The sequence below is a fragment of the Dissoconium aciculare genome (assembly GCF_010015565.1).
Source record: "Dissoconium aciculare CBS 342.82 unplaced genomic scaffold K489scaffold_7, whole genome shotgun sequence".
In the NCBI taxonomy this organism is placed as follows: domain Eukaryota; kingdom Fungi; phylum Ascomycota; class Dothideomycetes; order Mycosphaerellales; family Dissoconiaceae; genus Dissoconium; species Dissoconium aciculare.
Window position 1 is genome coordinate 635,479 of NW_022984957.1, and position 15,494 is coordinate 650,972.

General features: G+C 53.1%; 6 protein-coding genes across 6 annotated transcripts; 3 read left to right on the forward strand and 3 right to left on the reverse strand.

Moving 5' to 3' along the window:
- Positions 1-32: 32 nt before the first annotated feature.
- Positions 33-5,233, forward strand: K489DRAFT_233643 (uncharacterized protein). The gene is made up of 2 exons (XM_033599829.1): positions 33-238; positions 304-5,233. Exons 1-2 carry the CDS (start codon positions 117-119, stop codon positions 4,895-4,897), a joined length of 4,716 nt encoding a protein of 1,571 aa, XP_033459167.1. The 5' UTR covers positions 33-116; the 3' UTR covers positions 4,898-5,233.
- On the reverse strand, positions 5,222-8,458 carry K489DRAFT_389088 (calcium ATPase; the record flags this gene model as incomplete). The annotated part of the gene is made up of 2 exons (XM_033606473.1): positions 5,222-5,501; positions 5,574-8,458. 2 exons carry the CDS (start codon positions 8,456-8,458, stop codon positions 5,222-5,224), a joined length of 3,165 nt encoding a protein of 1,054 aa, XP_033459168.1.
- Positions 8,459-8,808: 350 nt separating this feature from the next.
- Positions 8,809-9,753, forward strand: K489DRAFT_233678 (uncharacterized protein). The gene is made up of 2 exons (XM_033599830.1): positions 8,809-9,642; positions 9,700-9,753. Exon 1 carries the CDS (start codon positions 8,976-8,978, stop codon positions 9,447-9,449), a length of 474 nt encoding a protein of 157 aa, XP_033459169.1. The 5' UTR covers positions 8,809-8,975; the 3' UTR covers positions 9,450-9,642; positions 9,700-9,753.
- A 1,418-nt stretch (positions 9,754-11,171) lies between these two features.
- K489DRAFT_380877 (uncharacterized protein) lies at positions 11,172-12,939 on the forward strand. The gene is made up of 2 exons (XM_033604974.1): positions 11,172-12,552; positions 12,611-12,939. Exon 1 carries the CDS (start codon positions 11,519-11,521, stop codon positions 12,482-12,484), a length of 966 nt encoding a protein of 321 aa, XP_033459170.1. The 5' UTR covers positions 11,172-11,518; the 3' UTR covers positions 12,485-12,552; positions 12,611-12,939.
- On the reverse strand, positions 12,870-14,346 carry K489DRAFT_380878 (NAD(P)-binding protein). The gene has a single exon (XM_033604975.1). It carries the CDS (start codon positions 14,027-14,029, stop codon positions 12,995-12,997), a length of 1,035 nt encoding a protein of 344 aa, XP_033459171.1. The 5' UTR covers positions 14,030-14,346; the 3' UTR covers positions 12,870-12,994.
- A 535-nt stretch (positions 14,347-14,881) lies between these two features.
- Positions 14,882-15,453, reverse strand: K489DRAFT_233710 (uncharacterized protein). The gene has a single exon (XM_033599831.1). The coding sequence runs from the start codon at positions 15,357-15,359 to the stop codon at positions 14,979-14,981; it is 381 nt and encodes a 126-aa protein (XP_033459172.1). The 5' UTR covers positions 15,360-15,453; the 3' UTR covers positions 14,882-14,978.
- Positions 15,454-15,494: the final 41 nt, after the last annotated feature.

Sequence of the window (15,494 nt, forward strand, 5' to 3'; positions counted from 1 at the left end):
ATTTTGCCCTGGTTGAGGACGCACTCTGCACATCTCGCTCAGGCTTCAGCGATCCTTGATACAAGGACTTGACAATTCATAGTCACGAGAACTTTGAGTAGTTCGGAATTGAAGTCATGGACCGAAGCAGCGCAGGTGCATTGCTAGAAGAGGATCAGCTCCGGCGGATATCCCGGTCTATTCGTCAATACATTCCTTGCTCACAGGAAAATCAGGCCCTCGATAATGAAGAAATCATGTAAGAGATTCAATTGAGCAGGCCGCCGGCCGGCCAACACAACACCGTCACTGATAGGTAGGTAGAGCATTCAAAATTCTCCTTGATTCTGTTCTCCTTACCAGCGACTCTGCTGGGCTTAGCCCTTCGCATCGAGTCGCAGCATGGAATACATTATGTTGCGTGATCGATCAGTCCCTAGAGGCTCACGCTCCAGTAATCGTTCAAGAAATCATATGGGATGATGCCTGGGATCGTGCTACTGTAATATATCTCAACCGAGCGCCAAGTGCCAGGCCAAAATCTATGAAGCAGCTTCTCACGACCTTGACCAATGCTTTACGGAAGTCTCGGGGTGACAAGCTCGACATTCGCAAGCAGGCCATCCTAAGACCACTTCTGAGCGGCCTCACAACACATGGAGAATCTCAAAAGGCAAAGTCCTGCGCACAACTTCTCGGCAGTCTACTCAGCAGAGAAGTCGTCGGCATACAAGAGCTACTAAACATGTATAGCGAACAACCTGAAGCAGGTCGGGCCACCAATAATAGGGTACTTTTTCAACAGTTTCTACGAGAGCTGTTCCAATGGCTGAGTGATGGTGATTTTGGAGCAACGGTCGCGCAACTTGCCTCAACTCTGGTGGACAAATACGAGTCTGTCGATGATGAACCCAATCCAAACCCCACTGAAGTTCTTTGGAGCGGGCCATTGAATGACGCATTGATATGCGGCACTGTCAAGACCGATGACCTCAAAGCACATATCTTACCAGTGTTGTTCAAGCGCAGATTCTCTGACTTCGTTTTGTTTCTGGAGAGCCATGGGCTGCGAAGCCTTTGGAATGACATTCGGCTTGCTGAGAGTAAGTCTGCATCGATGGACCGCAAGGACGAACATGATCTGCTTTATGCGGCTTTGCAAGCCGGTAAGGAGATAGGTTTCTTATGTGAGACAGAGCACGATCAAGTAATCCAGACTCAAACTACCTTTTCCATTCCTGTGGACATTATGGGCAGACTACTTGTGCGGAGCTCTCGAAATGCGCGAATAACCGGCCTTACATGCCTCATTGCATCTCACACAGCCACAAGACCATTCTCATTGATGGCTTTGGGTCTCATAAAACGTCATATCGGCAATTTTTTCGCCGATCCCGATGCGGACTTTCGCAGCGTCGTCTTCAGCATGTTTCAGAAGCTCATCGACCGTATTCGAGCGATTACGGCGGCGCTATCACGCCAAGCTTCGCCAAAGGTGCTTGCTCCTAACATGAAAGTCTCGCCAAACGAAGTCTTGCAATCACATCGCGAGTTTGTTCGGTGGTTTAGTGTGTTCTTGACTCGGGATCTCAGGCCAACCGCAAGCTATCAGCGGCATATCTCAGCATTGAAATGTCTTTCGATTCTAGCGAGATCGGGCGTAGACACAGGACTGCCTTTGGGCCTTTTGTCCAAAAGCGCACTTGGGGAAACCAAATGGCCATTCTCGATGACAATATTCTCCAAAGATTTGCGACGGAGGTTGATCGATCTTCTGTTGGATCCCTTTGAAGATGTACGTCAGACTGCCTCTTCGATCTTAGGTCTCTACTGTGCCATGCAAGCCGACAACCCATCCCAAGATTTCCGACAGGAGGTCGAAAGTGTCCTTAGTCGAGCTGAGACAACAATGCTTCTCACGGGGCGTGCAGATCATGCGGATGGAGTCGCGCACCTTTACGGTCTCAAAGCACGCTGTGGCAGAAGCCGATTTTCCGACCAGGTTTCGGACACTGCACCGGCGCAAGCTGTGCTCCAATCTTTGATCAGACAGCTGAATGAGATGCTATTATCTGCTCGACAAGACCTTGCGCAGGCCGTGGCAAGATATCCTCTTCATGGAATCCTCACAAGTCTGCGATATGTTCTGGTACAAAGCTCGGCATCCGAGATGACTGAATTTTGCGTCCAGGTCCAAGACCCCATGAGTCAGGTTTGGGAAGTGGTGAAGCCAATCTTGTGCAACGATGCCCCCGAGGGCTACTTGCCTGAAGACTTTGAAGAAAGCATAGATTCAAGTAAGCAGACGCTGAGCTATTGTTGGCGTGCTCTCAAAGAAGCCAGTCTACTCATGGGGACGCTCATATCTCTTGTGCAAGATAACATGTTGTTAGAGCGCATGGCACAACTATGCTTCACGCAATTGGCCGAGCTTCGACACAGAGGAGCCTTCTCGACTGTAGCGCAGACATGGGCATCGATCTGCACCAGATGCAGTGCCATAAATTCGTCGAACGGGATCTCATTACTGGAGAAATGGTATGGGGATATTCTCGGAATGCTCCGTAACAACATTACTATCAATACTCGGAGATCAGCAGGTCTTCCTTCACTCCTGTGCGGCATATTGATTGCAGATACCTCGAGAAGCTTTGTTCACCGAGCGTTTACGGATTTGCAGACCATCGCGAAGGCTCCAGTCATTGCAGCGGCAGATGAGGAGGGGAGTCTTGCCCAAGTGCATGCTATGAATTGCATCAAAGACATCATGAAAAATACTCGACTCGGCGAGCACTCTGAAAGGCACATCTCTCCCACAATGCGACTGGCTGCAACAGCTTTACAGTCGAGTGTATGGGCGATCAGGAATTGCGGACTGATGCTCTTCCGTGCTGTGATCGACCGCCTGCTCGGGACGAGTGAAGCCCATCTCGACGAATCGACTGAGCTCGCGAAACAAATTTTTCTAGCGGAACAGCCTGAGGTGCTTGCTGTCCTGATGGGAATCCTTCACGATTCAGCCGAGGGTATCGATCAAGGCTCATCGAGATATGAAGGGGTGTTTCCCAGTTTGCAGCTCGTGCAACAATCGCGCATACCGGAAGATGCTCGTAATCAGATCAAAGATGATGTTGTCGCATTGACCGCGAGCCCTCGATGGCATGTTCGGGACAAGGCTGCAAGGACGTATGCTTCTCTCGTTGACTTGTCTGAGGCGGCTTGGGAGTCAGTCGTCTTGATCGAGACGGGCACAAGCTCACACAACGCTTTTCACGGCAGGCTGATTGCAGCACGATATATCATGGCGCAATTAAGCCTAGCACTTCGAAAGGATTCATCAAATCCTGGTACAACGATCCCTTCGATACCGAAATTCGTGCGCAACGATCTTGACTACCTCTATGAACTGGCCTCTCGTTCGTACAAAACAGCGACTTGTGGCTCGATCCAGGCAGCATCCATTGACTTGTTGAGAGAATTACTGAGAGTTTCAATCGTACTGCATCAAGATATCACGACAACGGCTTTGCCTGTTCACACGAATGTAGTCAAGTTCATCGACATTGCGAAGGAACTTGCATCCGAGCCGCTTAAAGCGGCGTCTGCTGCAGGTGTGAGACAGGCTTTGGCACGCTTCGCAGCCGTGCAAGTATGCTATACGGCTGTCAATGTCTCTCAACTTTGCAACGCCGTCACAGAGCTCACCAAACATGATCAAGATGCTGTGGCATACTTCCTAGAGGCAGTCAAGGAATTTCTCAGCAGTCCTGACGTAAAGAACGCTGAGTACATTGTCCAAATTTGCGGCCAGATTCTCGGCGGATCATCAACCAACAATTTAAAATGTGCCGCTCAGGAAGTGCTCCTACATCCTTACCTTTGCGAAACGTCACCAGATGCACTGGCCCTCATCAGCGGTTTATCATCACAGAATGTGCTGCCAACTCAGCGTTTTGCCGATCAAGAGCTTGAACTACGGACCATTCGCTTAAATCTCGTGCCCAGCAATACCACTGTTGATAGCAGTGGTCATACTCTGCACAGTGTCCGACTCTGGGCCGATGACTGCAATCATGCTGTTGCCGGGAATGGGGTCCATTCACGACAAGCAGCAGCGCTTGCTCTGCAACGAGTAGGTCGCGGATGGATCCTCTTGAGCTCTGAGCCTAGCTTGGATACACATTTCCGCCATTTGTGCCTTGCAATCTACGACCTGCTGAATGACGACGACGAAGATGTCCGGATTGCAGCTTCTCGCACAGCCGTCCAAATACTGCTCACGACCGACACTCAAACACAGAACGTGTCTGATCTCGAACCTATCACCGCATCACAAAGACTTCTCAGCTTTTTGATCCGCCGCTGGGCCCGATCGCAGGACTTCTTCCGAGAGGCCTTCACGAGAGTCTTTGTGAATTTAGAGCCGGTCACCGAACAAATCACTCGTCATTCTCAGACCGACCAGGCGCTCTTTGTAGAAGAAAAACAGAATCTCTACATCGACGATGCCCGGGAGATTGCCGTTTGGTCGCAAGTGGTGATGAAGCTATCATGGCCCGAAGCAGTGGACCAAACCCTGGCCAAAGGGCTGGGCGCATGGGCAGAGCAGGGGATACCGTCATTGCGAAGAGATGGCACGGCACTGGTGGCCAAAGCGGAGACTTTCACTCTCGGCCTGTCGGTCATTTATGGCGCGGAGATCTTACTTCGATTGAGTGCGGCCGGCATATCTCCCGTTCGCCCTTCGGAGATTCGGGCCACACTGATCTCATGGATCAGTGAGCTTGACAAGAGCGGTGATTCTGGCACGTGGAGGAGCGAACTCGAGAGAGTGCTGCAGCAATCTCTGCGCTTGAAATTGGGCAAGTTGAACTCGGTGCTCGAAGACGTGCTGGCACAACATGAGCCGACGATCTGAAAGTGCATACATAGACGTCATCGCCATTGTCACATCGCACAGATAATTCATGCCACACATGACAAAGGGTAAATGCAATTCGTTTCTGCACATGTGGTCCTGTTCACAATCCCATAGCTGCCTCATTCTATTTTTCTATTTCCCATATCGCGTAAACGCCTCACCCTCGTGCCGCTGGTTGCGGCAGTAAACGCCAGCCAAATCCAATGTCATGTCCTGTGAATCCGGTGTTCACCCGGGTATGTAGTATCATAAACTAACAAAAAGCTCGCGGCAGCCTCGGGCGCCTTCCACGAACAAAGCAAAAGTTCCCCTCCGGCGGTTTTACCACGCGATCTTCGCGAGGAAACCCTGGGGGTAGTTCCGCACCAGGTACTTCCGGCCCTCGTCCATCAGCAAGATTCCCACGCCGAAGCCCATGGGCAGGAACCAGTGCTCCACCGGTACGGGCGTGGTTGCGAGGGCATCGTTGAGCGCTTTGGGGTAGACGAAGATCAGCGCAACGACGAGGGAGAAGATGATGGCTGGGATGAGGAGGTAGTTGAGGCGATGTTGCAGGACAGAGAGACGACGGGTGCGCACGGCGAAGAGATTGAACCATTGCCTGTACAGAGGAAACATGCGTTAGCAAGTGATACAAATTAAGACTTTGAGACCCTGGTCTGAGGAGACTTACATGACGACCAAATTCACGAAGTAAATCGAGCTGGCAGTGTTGAGAATTTGGTTGTACCGGTCCTGTGATTCAATGTTGGCGGGCACGGCGCCGAAGCCGAACGAGAGATCCGAAAAGTATAGGCCTTGACGCTGAGCGTACCAGTATGCCATGGCGAAGGAGCATAGGCATTCGATGGAGCCGAGTACACCATAAGCCTGTAGCAACAGTTTCCAGTCGACCAAGCGGTCCTTCTTCGGGTTTCGAGGTGGACGGGTCAGGACGTCGGCCTCGGGCTCTTCGTATGCCAAGGCAGTGGCTGCGGCGCAATCGGTGAAGCAGCAAATGATGATCATCAGGAAACTGCTGAGGATTTGGGGGAGACCGAACATGATGTTGGTGAAGACTGGCCAGAACTCAGAGAAGGTACCGGCGGGAAGCAGGTAGCAGATGGTCTTCTTGAGGTTGTCAAATACAACACGACCGTAGCGGACAGCCTCGACGATGGCGGCGAAAGAGTCGAGCAGGACCATGTCCGCGGCTTCGATGGCGATGTCGCTTCCCGATCCCATGGCAATACCGATGTCAGCTTCCTTGAGCGAAGGTGCATCGTTGACACCATCACCAGTCATGGCGACGGTCATCTCGCGGCTCTGGAACTCCTTGACAATTTTCAACTTGTGCTCAGGTGTGGTACGGGCGAAGACGATCTCGTCATAACGGGCCAGACGATCCCACATGTTCTCGTCGAGTGTCTCGAGATCGACACCAGACAAGACGATCGAGCGCACACGGGCGACCTTCTCGGAAGAGCTGTTCGATGCGGAGCCGCCCTTCTTGTCAGTCAGGCCTTCTAATGATCCATCTTCGAGCATCAACGCGGACACGTCGTCGATGTTGTCGGGAGTATTCGTGATGATGCCGCATTCGGCTGCAATAGCCTGAGCGGTTAGCTTGAAGTCACCAGTGACCATGAAGAAGCGGATGCCAGCTCCACGAAGGGTGCTGACCACTTCGGGAATTTCAGCGCGAGGCGGGTCGACGATGCCGACGAGGCCAGTCAGGATCAAGTCCTCACTGGCACGGGCCATGATGTCACGTTCATACTCTCGAGGTTGCTCCGTCGGGTCGAAGAGGGAGTTCTCCACAGTCTTTTGTGCCAGAAGGATGACACGCTTTCCTTGAGACGACCAGAAGTTCTTCTGGTTTTCCATCACGACTCGGTCTGCGTCGGTCATCGGCACGACGGAACCATCGGCAGCCAGGTAGGAACGGCAACGAGGCAGAAGGATATCGGGGGCACCCTTGATCAGAAGCAGAGGCGCCGATGAAGCTTCCGAGGAGGCAACATTGATGGCAAACTTGTTCTTGCTGTTGAAAGCGATCTTAAAGATTGAGCGCCAGGCACTGCGCGTATCACGTACCACATTCATCGATTCGGCGAAGCGGAGGATGGCGGAATCTGTGGCGTCGCCGTTGACCCTGCGGTCCGCGATCGGGAGCTCGGATGTTGCAGCGTCGAAGTCAGCCTCGTTACAGACAGCGCATGACGTGTTCAGCTGTCTGAGTGCTTCGCTGCTCGACAATAGTTCCGGAGCGTCCTTTGCGAGCTTTGCCTGTTTGCCGACGAGGAAATCGGTGACGTTCATCTGGTTGCGTGTCAAAGTGCCGGTTTTGTCGGAGCAGATGACGTTGACGGCACCGAGCGTCTCTACAGTCTTCAAACTCTTACACAGAACCTTGTTCTTGCGCATGATGTTGGCTGTGATGGTTAGACTGGCGGTGACGGCGATCGGCAGACCCTCGGGAATGAAGGCGACAGCGATGCTGACGCAGCTGACGATGAGGTTCGCCACACTGATATAATCTGGGTGATCTTTTCGAAGCCAACCAGCCCATACGGCGATAACCAAGACCACCATGGTAAGCATCAAGCACACGATAAGCGCGACGAAATAGAGGATTTCCTTCTGAAGTGGTGTCATTCCCGTCTTGGGCGTGCTGGTGAGTTTAGCAATCCGGCCGAAAACGGTGCGGTCACCGGTGTCGAGAATGAGACCCCAGGCGCTTCCAGAAACACAGTGTGTTCCTGCCAAACCAATACAAGCGGTCTCCAAATAATTGTCGTCGGTGGATTCGACGGAGCCGAGAAGTGGGGCTGCCTCTCCGGTCAGGATGGATCGATCGAATCGGACGTCGGACGAGACCTCGAAGAATCGAACGTCGGCTGGGAGTTTGTTTCCAATTGTAATGCGCAAGATATCTCCGGGCACAATGTCCCGACCGTCGACCTTGACCTGCTGCCCATCGCGTAAGACGATACACTCATCGGGAAGCATCTTGGTGATGGATGCCATGACTCGAGAGCTGGAGAAATCTTGCCAGAAGGAGAACGCCGCCTGGATGACCCAGACGAGGGCGAGGACGATAGCCAAAGCGAGGTTGGCAATCTGGGGATTGGGGTCTCCCAATGGTCGCCAGGCAATAAATACGAGGATCGATGAGATAAACAGAATGGCACCAAAGCCACCGAAGAGATAGCCGAGCGTCTTCTTGAACCATTGCGACGGAGGGGCAGAGGGAACGTTTCGGCCGACGGTCTTCAACTTCTGCTGAAAAGCATTGTTGGACAGACCGTCGGATCGAGATGTCGAAAACCGGGTCATGAGCTCATCGATGGGCGCAGTGTGGTAGTCGGTTTTTCCGAATTCGATCTCAGCAGCTTTTGCGGGCGTCTTGCGCTCTTTCTTCTGTTTCCGTTTCTTCTTGTCAAGTTGCTCCTTCAAGGGACGATCGATGGCCAGACTGCGGCGGTTATCATCGATACCAAATGAGACGGTTCTGAACGCCGGTGGCAGGGCGATAGCCGGATCGATGAACGATCGAGTTGTCGTTCGTATTGACATGGAGGAATCCCGCGAACGCGAGCGCTGGTGTGAAAGAGTGTGGCCTCTCTCCGCATCGCCACGACTGCCTCGGCGTCCTCGTACGTCGGTGGCATATGTGATGCGACTACGAGGGTTTGTGAATTCCTCGTTGGTTTCATGGACGGTGATTCCGCCCTTTTCGGGCAATGATGGAGAATCCATGGCGATCAGAGCGATGTGAGCTCACAGACCGGGAAGAGAGGGGAGGGAGGAGAGCAAGGATAGATGAAAGGTATGAAGTGAGGAGCTGGCGGAGGCCTGATATACGAATCCGAAACACGCGCCTCTACATTTCTCGCCTGGTGTGCACTTCACCGACCGTGCCTCAAAAATTACTATTTGCGGCGCCTTAAAGTCAGGAATAAGTTCGCCCGCGCGGCCATGATCAGCCATGTGTTGCTAATGCAACGAAGCAGCTGCCGCCACGTGCGGACGGCACGTCAATCTCGGACATGAATGCTTCCAGTGCTGCGTGGAAGACCTCAACGGCGACTAGATGGGAGATTCGCACGGGATATTTCCTCAATCGAGAAGTAGAAGCACGGCAGTGGGGGCTTGGGAAGCGAATCTCATGTCGCAGGTCGCGTGCAAAGATGGCAAAAGCGAGGTGTGGTGGCCGAGTGTCGTGGACGGCCACCAATGGGAAAGAGCGAGATCATCGCCGGGAAGTGGTCGCAGTGATCTTTGCTCTGAGAGGAAACACAGATCAGCAGCGGATTCTGCGCCACCAGCCTGGGTTCGGGCAAGCCTGCCCACTGCGCGATTTTCAGTTTTGGTGAGGCATTTATTTTCTTCCAAGGATGAGGTCCCTTGGGGATTCACCAACCGAAATCTCGTGTTCAGTAGTCGCAATCCTTCCTTGTGGGGGAGCAAGGACAGAGAGCGCGAGGGCTCCGCTCCTGCGTACGTTAGTCGCCCCGAACGAAGGACTCTCCTGCACGGCTCAGCTCACAGCCACGCTGACCAGTGATGAGTCTGTCACAGGCTCACGACAGCCGAGCTCGCTCTCGAGTCGCCTGGATGGGAATATGCTTTCGCATTTCATGGTCCTGTATGTAACCCGTCGCTGAGCGGCACAGGCGAAAATGAGGGCTATCCCCGATGAGAGCAAGCATCCTTGGCTCGGTTGTGGCCCGAGCAAACCCTCAAAGAAATGTGGTGCGGTACATACATAACACAGTACTCCGACACATGGGATGTCCCGCTAAAAATTCCACGAGATGAGCCATTTGCGACGGCCGTTCTGGCCGATGCCCTGGATGGAGTTTAGCACATGTCGATGGTTCAGATGACGATGGTAGAAAGACAACTGTCTCTGCGATTCGCCCGACATCCGGCTTTCAGAGTCTAGAGAGGGCCATTGCGACGGACGATGAAGATTTGTCAACTTGTGTGTTGTGTGTGATGTGGAGTCCCTACTAGGAAGGCAGTCAAGAGATGGCTCATCACCGACTGGGCAGTGAGAGAGAAGACCGGCGGCCGGGGGGGCACAGTGCGGCACGGCCACCTACGCTTTAATCATGAGCCAATCTTGGATAACAAGCATTTTATTATACTTGGCGTGGAGGATGGATCTCCACAATCCACGTCCACATCATCATTGGTCATATACTGTACAATATGGTATTTTCTGTAATTGTTTCTCAGCAATGGGCGTAGATTGTAGTCGGGGAGCGCACCACGTGCTCTTTTTTCGTTTCCGGCACCCATTCTACCAGGCCGGCGATAGAGCTCTTCATGATAAGCACGAGGAAGATAATAATGAAAATGACCATGCAGTACCTAGGTCGGTACTCAGGTAGGATCTGTCACCTGCAGGACCTGCGCATGATAATGGAGAAACGGCCAGCAGCTGCATGTGAAGACAGCAGCATGAACGCCTGGACACCGCTCGACGACACCGGACAGGCACGGCTGTTGGACGTTCCCTTTCCAAACTTTGGTACTGTATCGACTAAAATGAGGGAAGATGCTCTACAGTATAAAGCTACAGTCCGGTGGTACGGTAAGGTGCCCAGGTGGGTGTGGACGCGTACGCGAAACTTCTTCTAGGTCGACCGAGTAGAGCAGGTATATCCAGATACCTATGCCCATGCCCATGCCCATGCCCATGCTCATGCTCTCCTGATCTACGATCGATAGGGCCATGACCCATTAGCCCAACTCGATGTCGAACGCACCGGCCGGTGTCCACGTGCGAATGCTCATTTATGTCATCTCGGACTATGTACATAGATCTCGGCTACTTGTCCAGACTCTCCGATAGTCGTTCTACACCACCGTATCTTCGATTTGAACATTGCCGATGCTCACCGCAATTGCTTGACCGCGATCCCCGTATGAGGAGCGCCACGGTCATCGTCAGCGGCTTTCGGTGACTCCAGCTTGCCGAAACCTCGTCACCTGGTCATTGCCCTGGTGGCATTGGAGAGGCGACGAGCGGCGGTCAGGCAGGAATCAGACGACCGTTTTCTGCTCGTTGACCGAAATGCTCGCACCGATTTCCCCCAGCTTGAGTCTGGTGGCGGAAGCTGTGACGATGATCCTACCAGCCGAAGCTGCTCGTGTGCACGTGAATCCTCTCCGATAACGATAGCACATTGCCGGACTGAAACCTAGGTAGAGAAACATTTGATTGCCTACGGCGCCTAAAAAAGTTCGTCTCTCATCTCTGAGGTCCTAACGATATCGACTTCCGTTTGATGGTTCTCCGATCTCTGTGAATCTCATTCTCGAGAGTGGACCTACATGTATGGCGTACTTCTCGAAGAAACCCGCGTCGACCGTCGCGAGGCAAATGACGACGATCACTCTCGGACCCTTCCGTGGGCCCGAGCTGAAACGCGTCTTCCAGGCATTGGCTTTCCCACCTGCATGCTTTGAATAAATGTATGAAGGGTTATTATTATTATTGCTGGTTCATACGAAGGGCGTGATTCCCCGAAAAGACGACAGTATTTACGTTGATCGACTAGATTGTCCACGCTAGTAGAGCTTCGGTGCGTCATCACCCGGAGAGCAATGCGGTGGTTTGACAGCATGGCCGGCCAAACCGACAGTGGTAATTCTCCAGCAGAGGATGACGACCTTCTAGACGACGATTTTTACGGCAACGAAGCCAGCTCCATCGGAACAGCCAGTGGGAACGACACGACAAATGTCGCCGCACCTGCACCCATCGCACCTGTAACGAGCAACCAGTTGCGAGCTCAGGAACTAAGAGCCAAGCTCATCGCCAAACGCCAAAGCACGCCGATCAAATCCTCCTCACGAGCAGCTACACCATCGGCGTTGGCAACGACAGGTTCTGCAGCACGAACAACGACCACAGCGCCGATCCAAAAATTGCCCGAGTACAGCAGAGTAGAGGGCAGTTTCAGAGAGAAACGCTTCCTCCCGGCCTCACAGGACGAAGAGCGGGATAACGTGGCAGCATTGATAGCAGAGGGCGAGGCACTGGCCGCAGCGGAGGCTGGTCGCGAATCTTCCAGCACACATACGCCTATCAACCGGCAGGCATACGCAGGCAAGACTCTAGAAGACCTCCTGGGTGGTAGCTCCAGCTCGGCCAACGCAACACCGTCGAGGTCCATCGAGGTTCCGCCACGAGACGAGCGTACCACCACCGGACCCACCCACCCTACTGACCTCACAGATTCGTATTATGATGACCTCTCCGCCTGGCTGGAATTGACCAATTACCACGACGTCGCCACCCGTAAAGCGCTCCTCCAGCCCTTCCTAGAACAGCGGGAATTGGAGGAGGAGGCGGCTCGCATCGCCGAGCGCATCGCGAAGCTGAATAGGGTGCAACAGGAGAGCGCCCAGACGTTCCGGTTCGGCACACCGACTGCAGGTAGAGCAAGTGTGCCGCCGCCGTTACCTACCTCGCTGCCGCGGTCCAATGGGCTCAAACGCGAGCGCTCTCCGGAGCCCTCCTCGTCGTCGGTGGGGAAGAGCAGTCGTCGTGATGTCGGTAGTCAACATGCACGGAACAACCACTGATCACAGGCGATCGATGGGCACATCGTAGTGACGACAAAATTTGATCGGGTCTTCCAACTTGGTCTTCGGTATGCTTGCTCCCAAGGCGTACGAGGAGCGACTCTGGTGCTAATCGTGTGGATCTAGGAGACTTGGCACTGTCGACACCATCGGCAATCCTGTTGCTGCTGATCTGATGAATAAATCAAACCTCGTCTGGGATCGTAGAATTTGTCAAAACCGAAAAGTCTTGGTGACATGTCGACCTTGTTATAGACTCATGCATTTGTCCCACATCATACTGTATCACCATCGAAGCTGGGCCTTGGGTTTAAAAGTCTAAGCTCATATAGTCCATGTCGCATTTAACCTGCACGGAGGCGTAAAGTCATCGTGCATGCTGAGGAGAGGGCAGACGATATTTTCTCAAACTAATGAGCGATTTATTTTTCGATCACAATGCAAATTCTATCATATCTCATCACTATAATACAGTCCGATCGTACGTTGCGCTTGAGGGAACCTTCTACCTCATTTGGCTTGAAGCTCAGAGGGCAGATCCTGACCAATCTTCTCCTTGATCAGCTGAGCGGTCAACCTCATCAACTGCTCCTGGAGCTCCTCGTCCTGAGACTGCTGACTACCAGCCTCAACCGCCGCCGGCGGGCAGATATATTCGCCCGAATTCTCCGCCTTGGTGGCGGCGTAGAGCGTCGACAGCGCACCGTCGAACTGGCTTTTCCGGAACGGCTGCATGCCGACGCTCATCGCGTATCCGGCCAGCGGGAAGGCCTCGTGGATGTCTTCGCGGGTCTGTTTGGTCTCGACGATGCCCGGGTGAGTGGCGTTGACCAGGATGCGCGGTTGGACGGCCGTGAGGTGGCGGGCGAGGAAGCGGCTGTAGAGGATGGCGGCGAGCTTGGATCGGCCGTACTGGGCGTTGGGTCCATAGTCCTTGTTCAGCTCTTCGACGTTGGCGAATTTGGTCTCGAAGGGGCTGTTGGTGTGGAGGTTGGATGCCTGGTTGGTGATGCGGACGGTGTGGCCTTGCTCGGCGGTTTTCTTCAGTAATGGTAGGAGATGTGCAGTGAGAACGACGTGGCCCATGTGGTTGACGGCCATGTGGCGATCAAGGCCGTCATCGGTCAATTCGAAGGTCATGATGCCGCGGCCAGCGTTGTTGACCAGGATGTCAAGGCGATCCGTGGCTGCTGCGATCTCCTTGGCGGCTTCAGTCGTGCGCTTCCAGTCACCGAGGTCACATTGCACCCATTGGGTACGCTTGGCTGCATCTTCGCCGAGTTCTTCGCGTACAGCATCTAAGGCCTTGTCGACGACATCCTTGGAACCGGATAGGATGAAGATTTTGGCGATATTCTTGTTGAGTAGGGTATGAGTGACACCATACCCAATACCTTGACTGCCACCTGTGACAACAGCAACCTTTCCGGTCTGATCTGGAACGTCTGCAATTGCAAATCTGGTCGCTGCTGGTGCTAGAGCTTGTGCAACACCACCCAAGTTCTCTGAGAACGTCGTCCTCACAGCGTTGATGAGGCCTGCCATCTTCGAGGTAATGCAGGTGGGCTATGGAAAGAGTATCTGATTCAGACTGGCTTTGTCGAGTGTTCTGGGAGGAATGATTCTGTTGATTTCAAGGTTGGTCTTAAATGTCGACGATAACAGAGAGACATATCATTGTCGAGCTTATGAGCGAGTCATCACTCTGCTCAACATGGTCATCCAAACGTCATAGTGACCGGACTACGACCACATTTTGCCATCGCAGTCGACATATCATCGCTGTACCGAATTTGATGTCGCAAGCTACGAGCATCGTTGTTTCCGGCATTCGCCAGCAGGACGTCGACGCAAACGGGTTGAGTCGGTCGTGAATGAAGCACAGTCCAGAGGTTCACAACCTGCGGGCTTCTCCCCAAGTCGCGCGTGTGAACCCAAACCCTAGCAGTTCACGACATTGACCCTAGCACACATTGTCGCACCACCGCTGAGGGGACGAGAAAGCCATTTGCTTAATTGCAGAGACAGCCGGACGATCATGGCTCAGGTCGATTTGATCCCGTTGCGCAAGTCCGCCCGCATACTCGCTCGACTCATCATTGCACGTGGTACCTATGATCAGTGCGAATAATCTGTCCCTCCAGGAAACCTATTGGTCAAAGGACATGTTGTTGGAGGAACCCAGGATGCAGATGAATATTGAAATGAGCGCTTTCCATGTATGTGCCGGTGACGGAATGGTCTCAAAAGTGTGTAGTGTATGCTCTCACCTGTAGAAGGAGCGTGCTACGGCTATCGTGAACGACATTTAGCCAACCAACGGGGGTGACGGCACGGTTTCGAAGCAGACTCGGATGGAAGAGCGTGAACTAAAAGAACTCCAGGGCTAAACATTTGCTGCTTTTCTAAACTCGCTAAATGCTCGCGCGAGAGAGTCAGGGAATAAAGAGCAGTACAAGCCAGAGACGGAATGGGAACAGACAGCGGGTAGATATCAAGTACAAGTCTCGAGAAAGGCTAGAAAAGCAAAGAGAATGAAACGGAATAGAGAGGGGGAGATAGAGAGAAACGGTAGGAAAAGCCAGCCCTCGTGATCGTAAACAACATTTTCTGCGCCCCCAATAGTCAGAAGGAAAGGAATGATATTCCGCACCTCTTCCGTACATTTCAGCGCCTCCTGTTTGTGAGCTCTTCCCCGGTGGTGATCGTGGAGGTGAGCCAGACTGTGGAAGAATGATGCACGGTTGACCCAAAGGAGCAAGATACCGTGGATGAAACTGCCTGCGCCGCCGAATCCCAATGCGCATCGCGTCCAAGCCGTGTGTGATGCTCCGATCGATAATACGGGTTCAAATCGCTTGATAACAGAAGCCATGTTGCTGGCTGATTTGTCCGCAACTGTGCGGAATCGCAACGGAAAGAGCAACGCCGAGTATCACGCGATGACAAGTGAGTGCGAAACATGGCGTAATATATGCCAATATATCGCTCGTATTTCTGACAGGAAAAA

Excerpts from the sequence above, each read along its gene's own strand:
- K489DRAFT_233643 (XM_033599829.1), top strand. The coding sequence starts at position 117 with ATGGACCGAAGCAGCGCAGGTGCATTGCTAGAAGAGGATCAGCTCCGG. Across the intron at positions 239-303 it reads CTCGATAATGAAGAAATCAT|AGCATTCAAAATTCTCCTTG; the intron begins GTAAGAGATTCA and ends ATAGGTAGGTAG.
- K489DRAFT_380877 (XM_033604974.1), top strand. The coding sequence starts at position 11,519 with ATGGCCGGCCAAACCGACAGTGGTAATTCTCCAGCAGAGGATGACGAC.
- K489DRAFT_233678 (XM_033599830.1), top strand. The coding sequence starts at position 8,976 with ATGGGAGATTCGCACGGGATATTTCCTCAATCGAGAAGTAGAAGCACG.
- K489DRAFT_233710 (XM_033599831.1), bottom strand. The coding sequence starts at position 15,359 with ATGGCTTCTGTTATCAAGCGATTTGAACCCGTATTATCGATCGGAGCA.
- K489DRAFT_380878 (XM_033604975.1), bottom strand. The coding sequence starts at position 14,029 with ATGGCAGGCCTCATCAACGCTGTGAGGACGACGTTCTCAGAGAACTTG.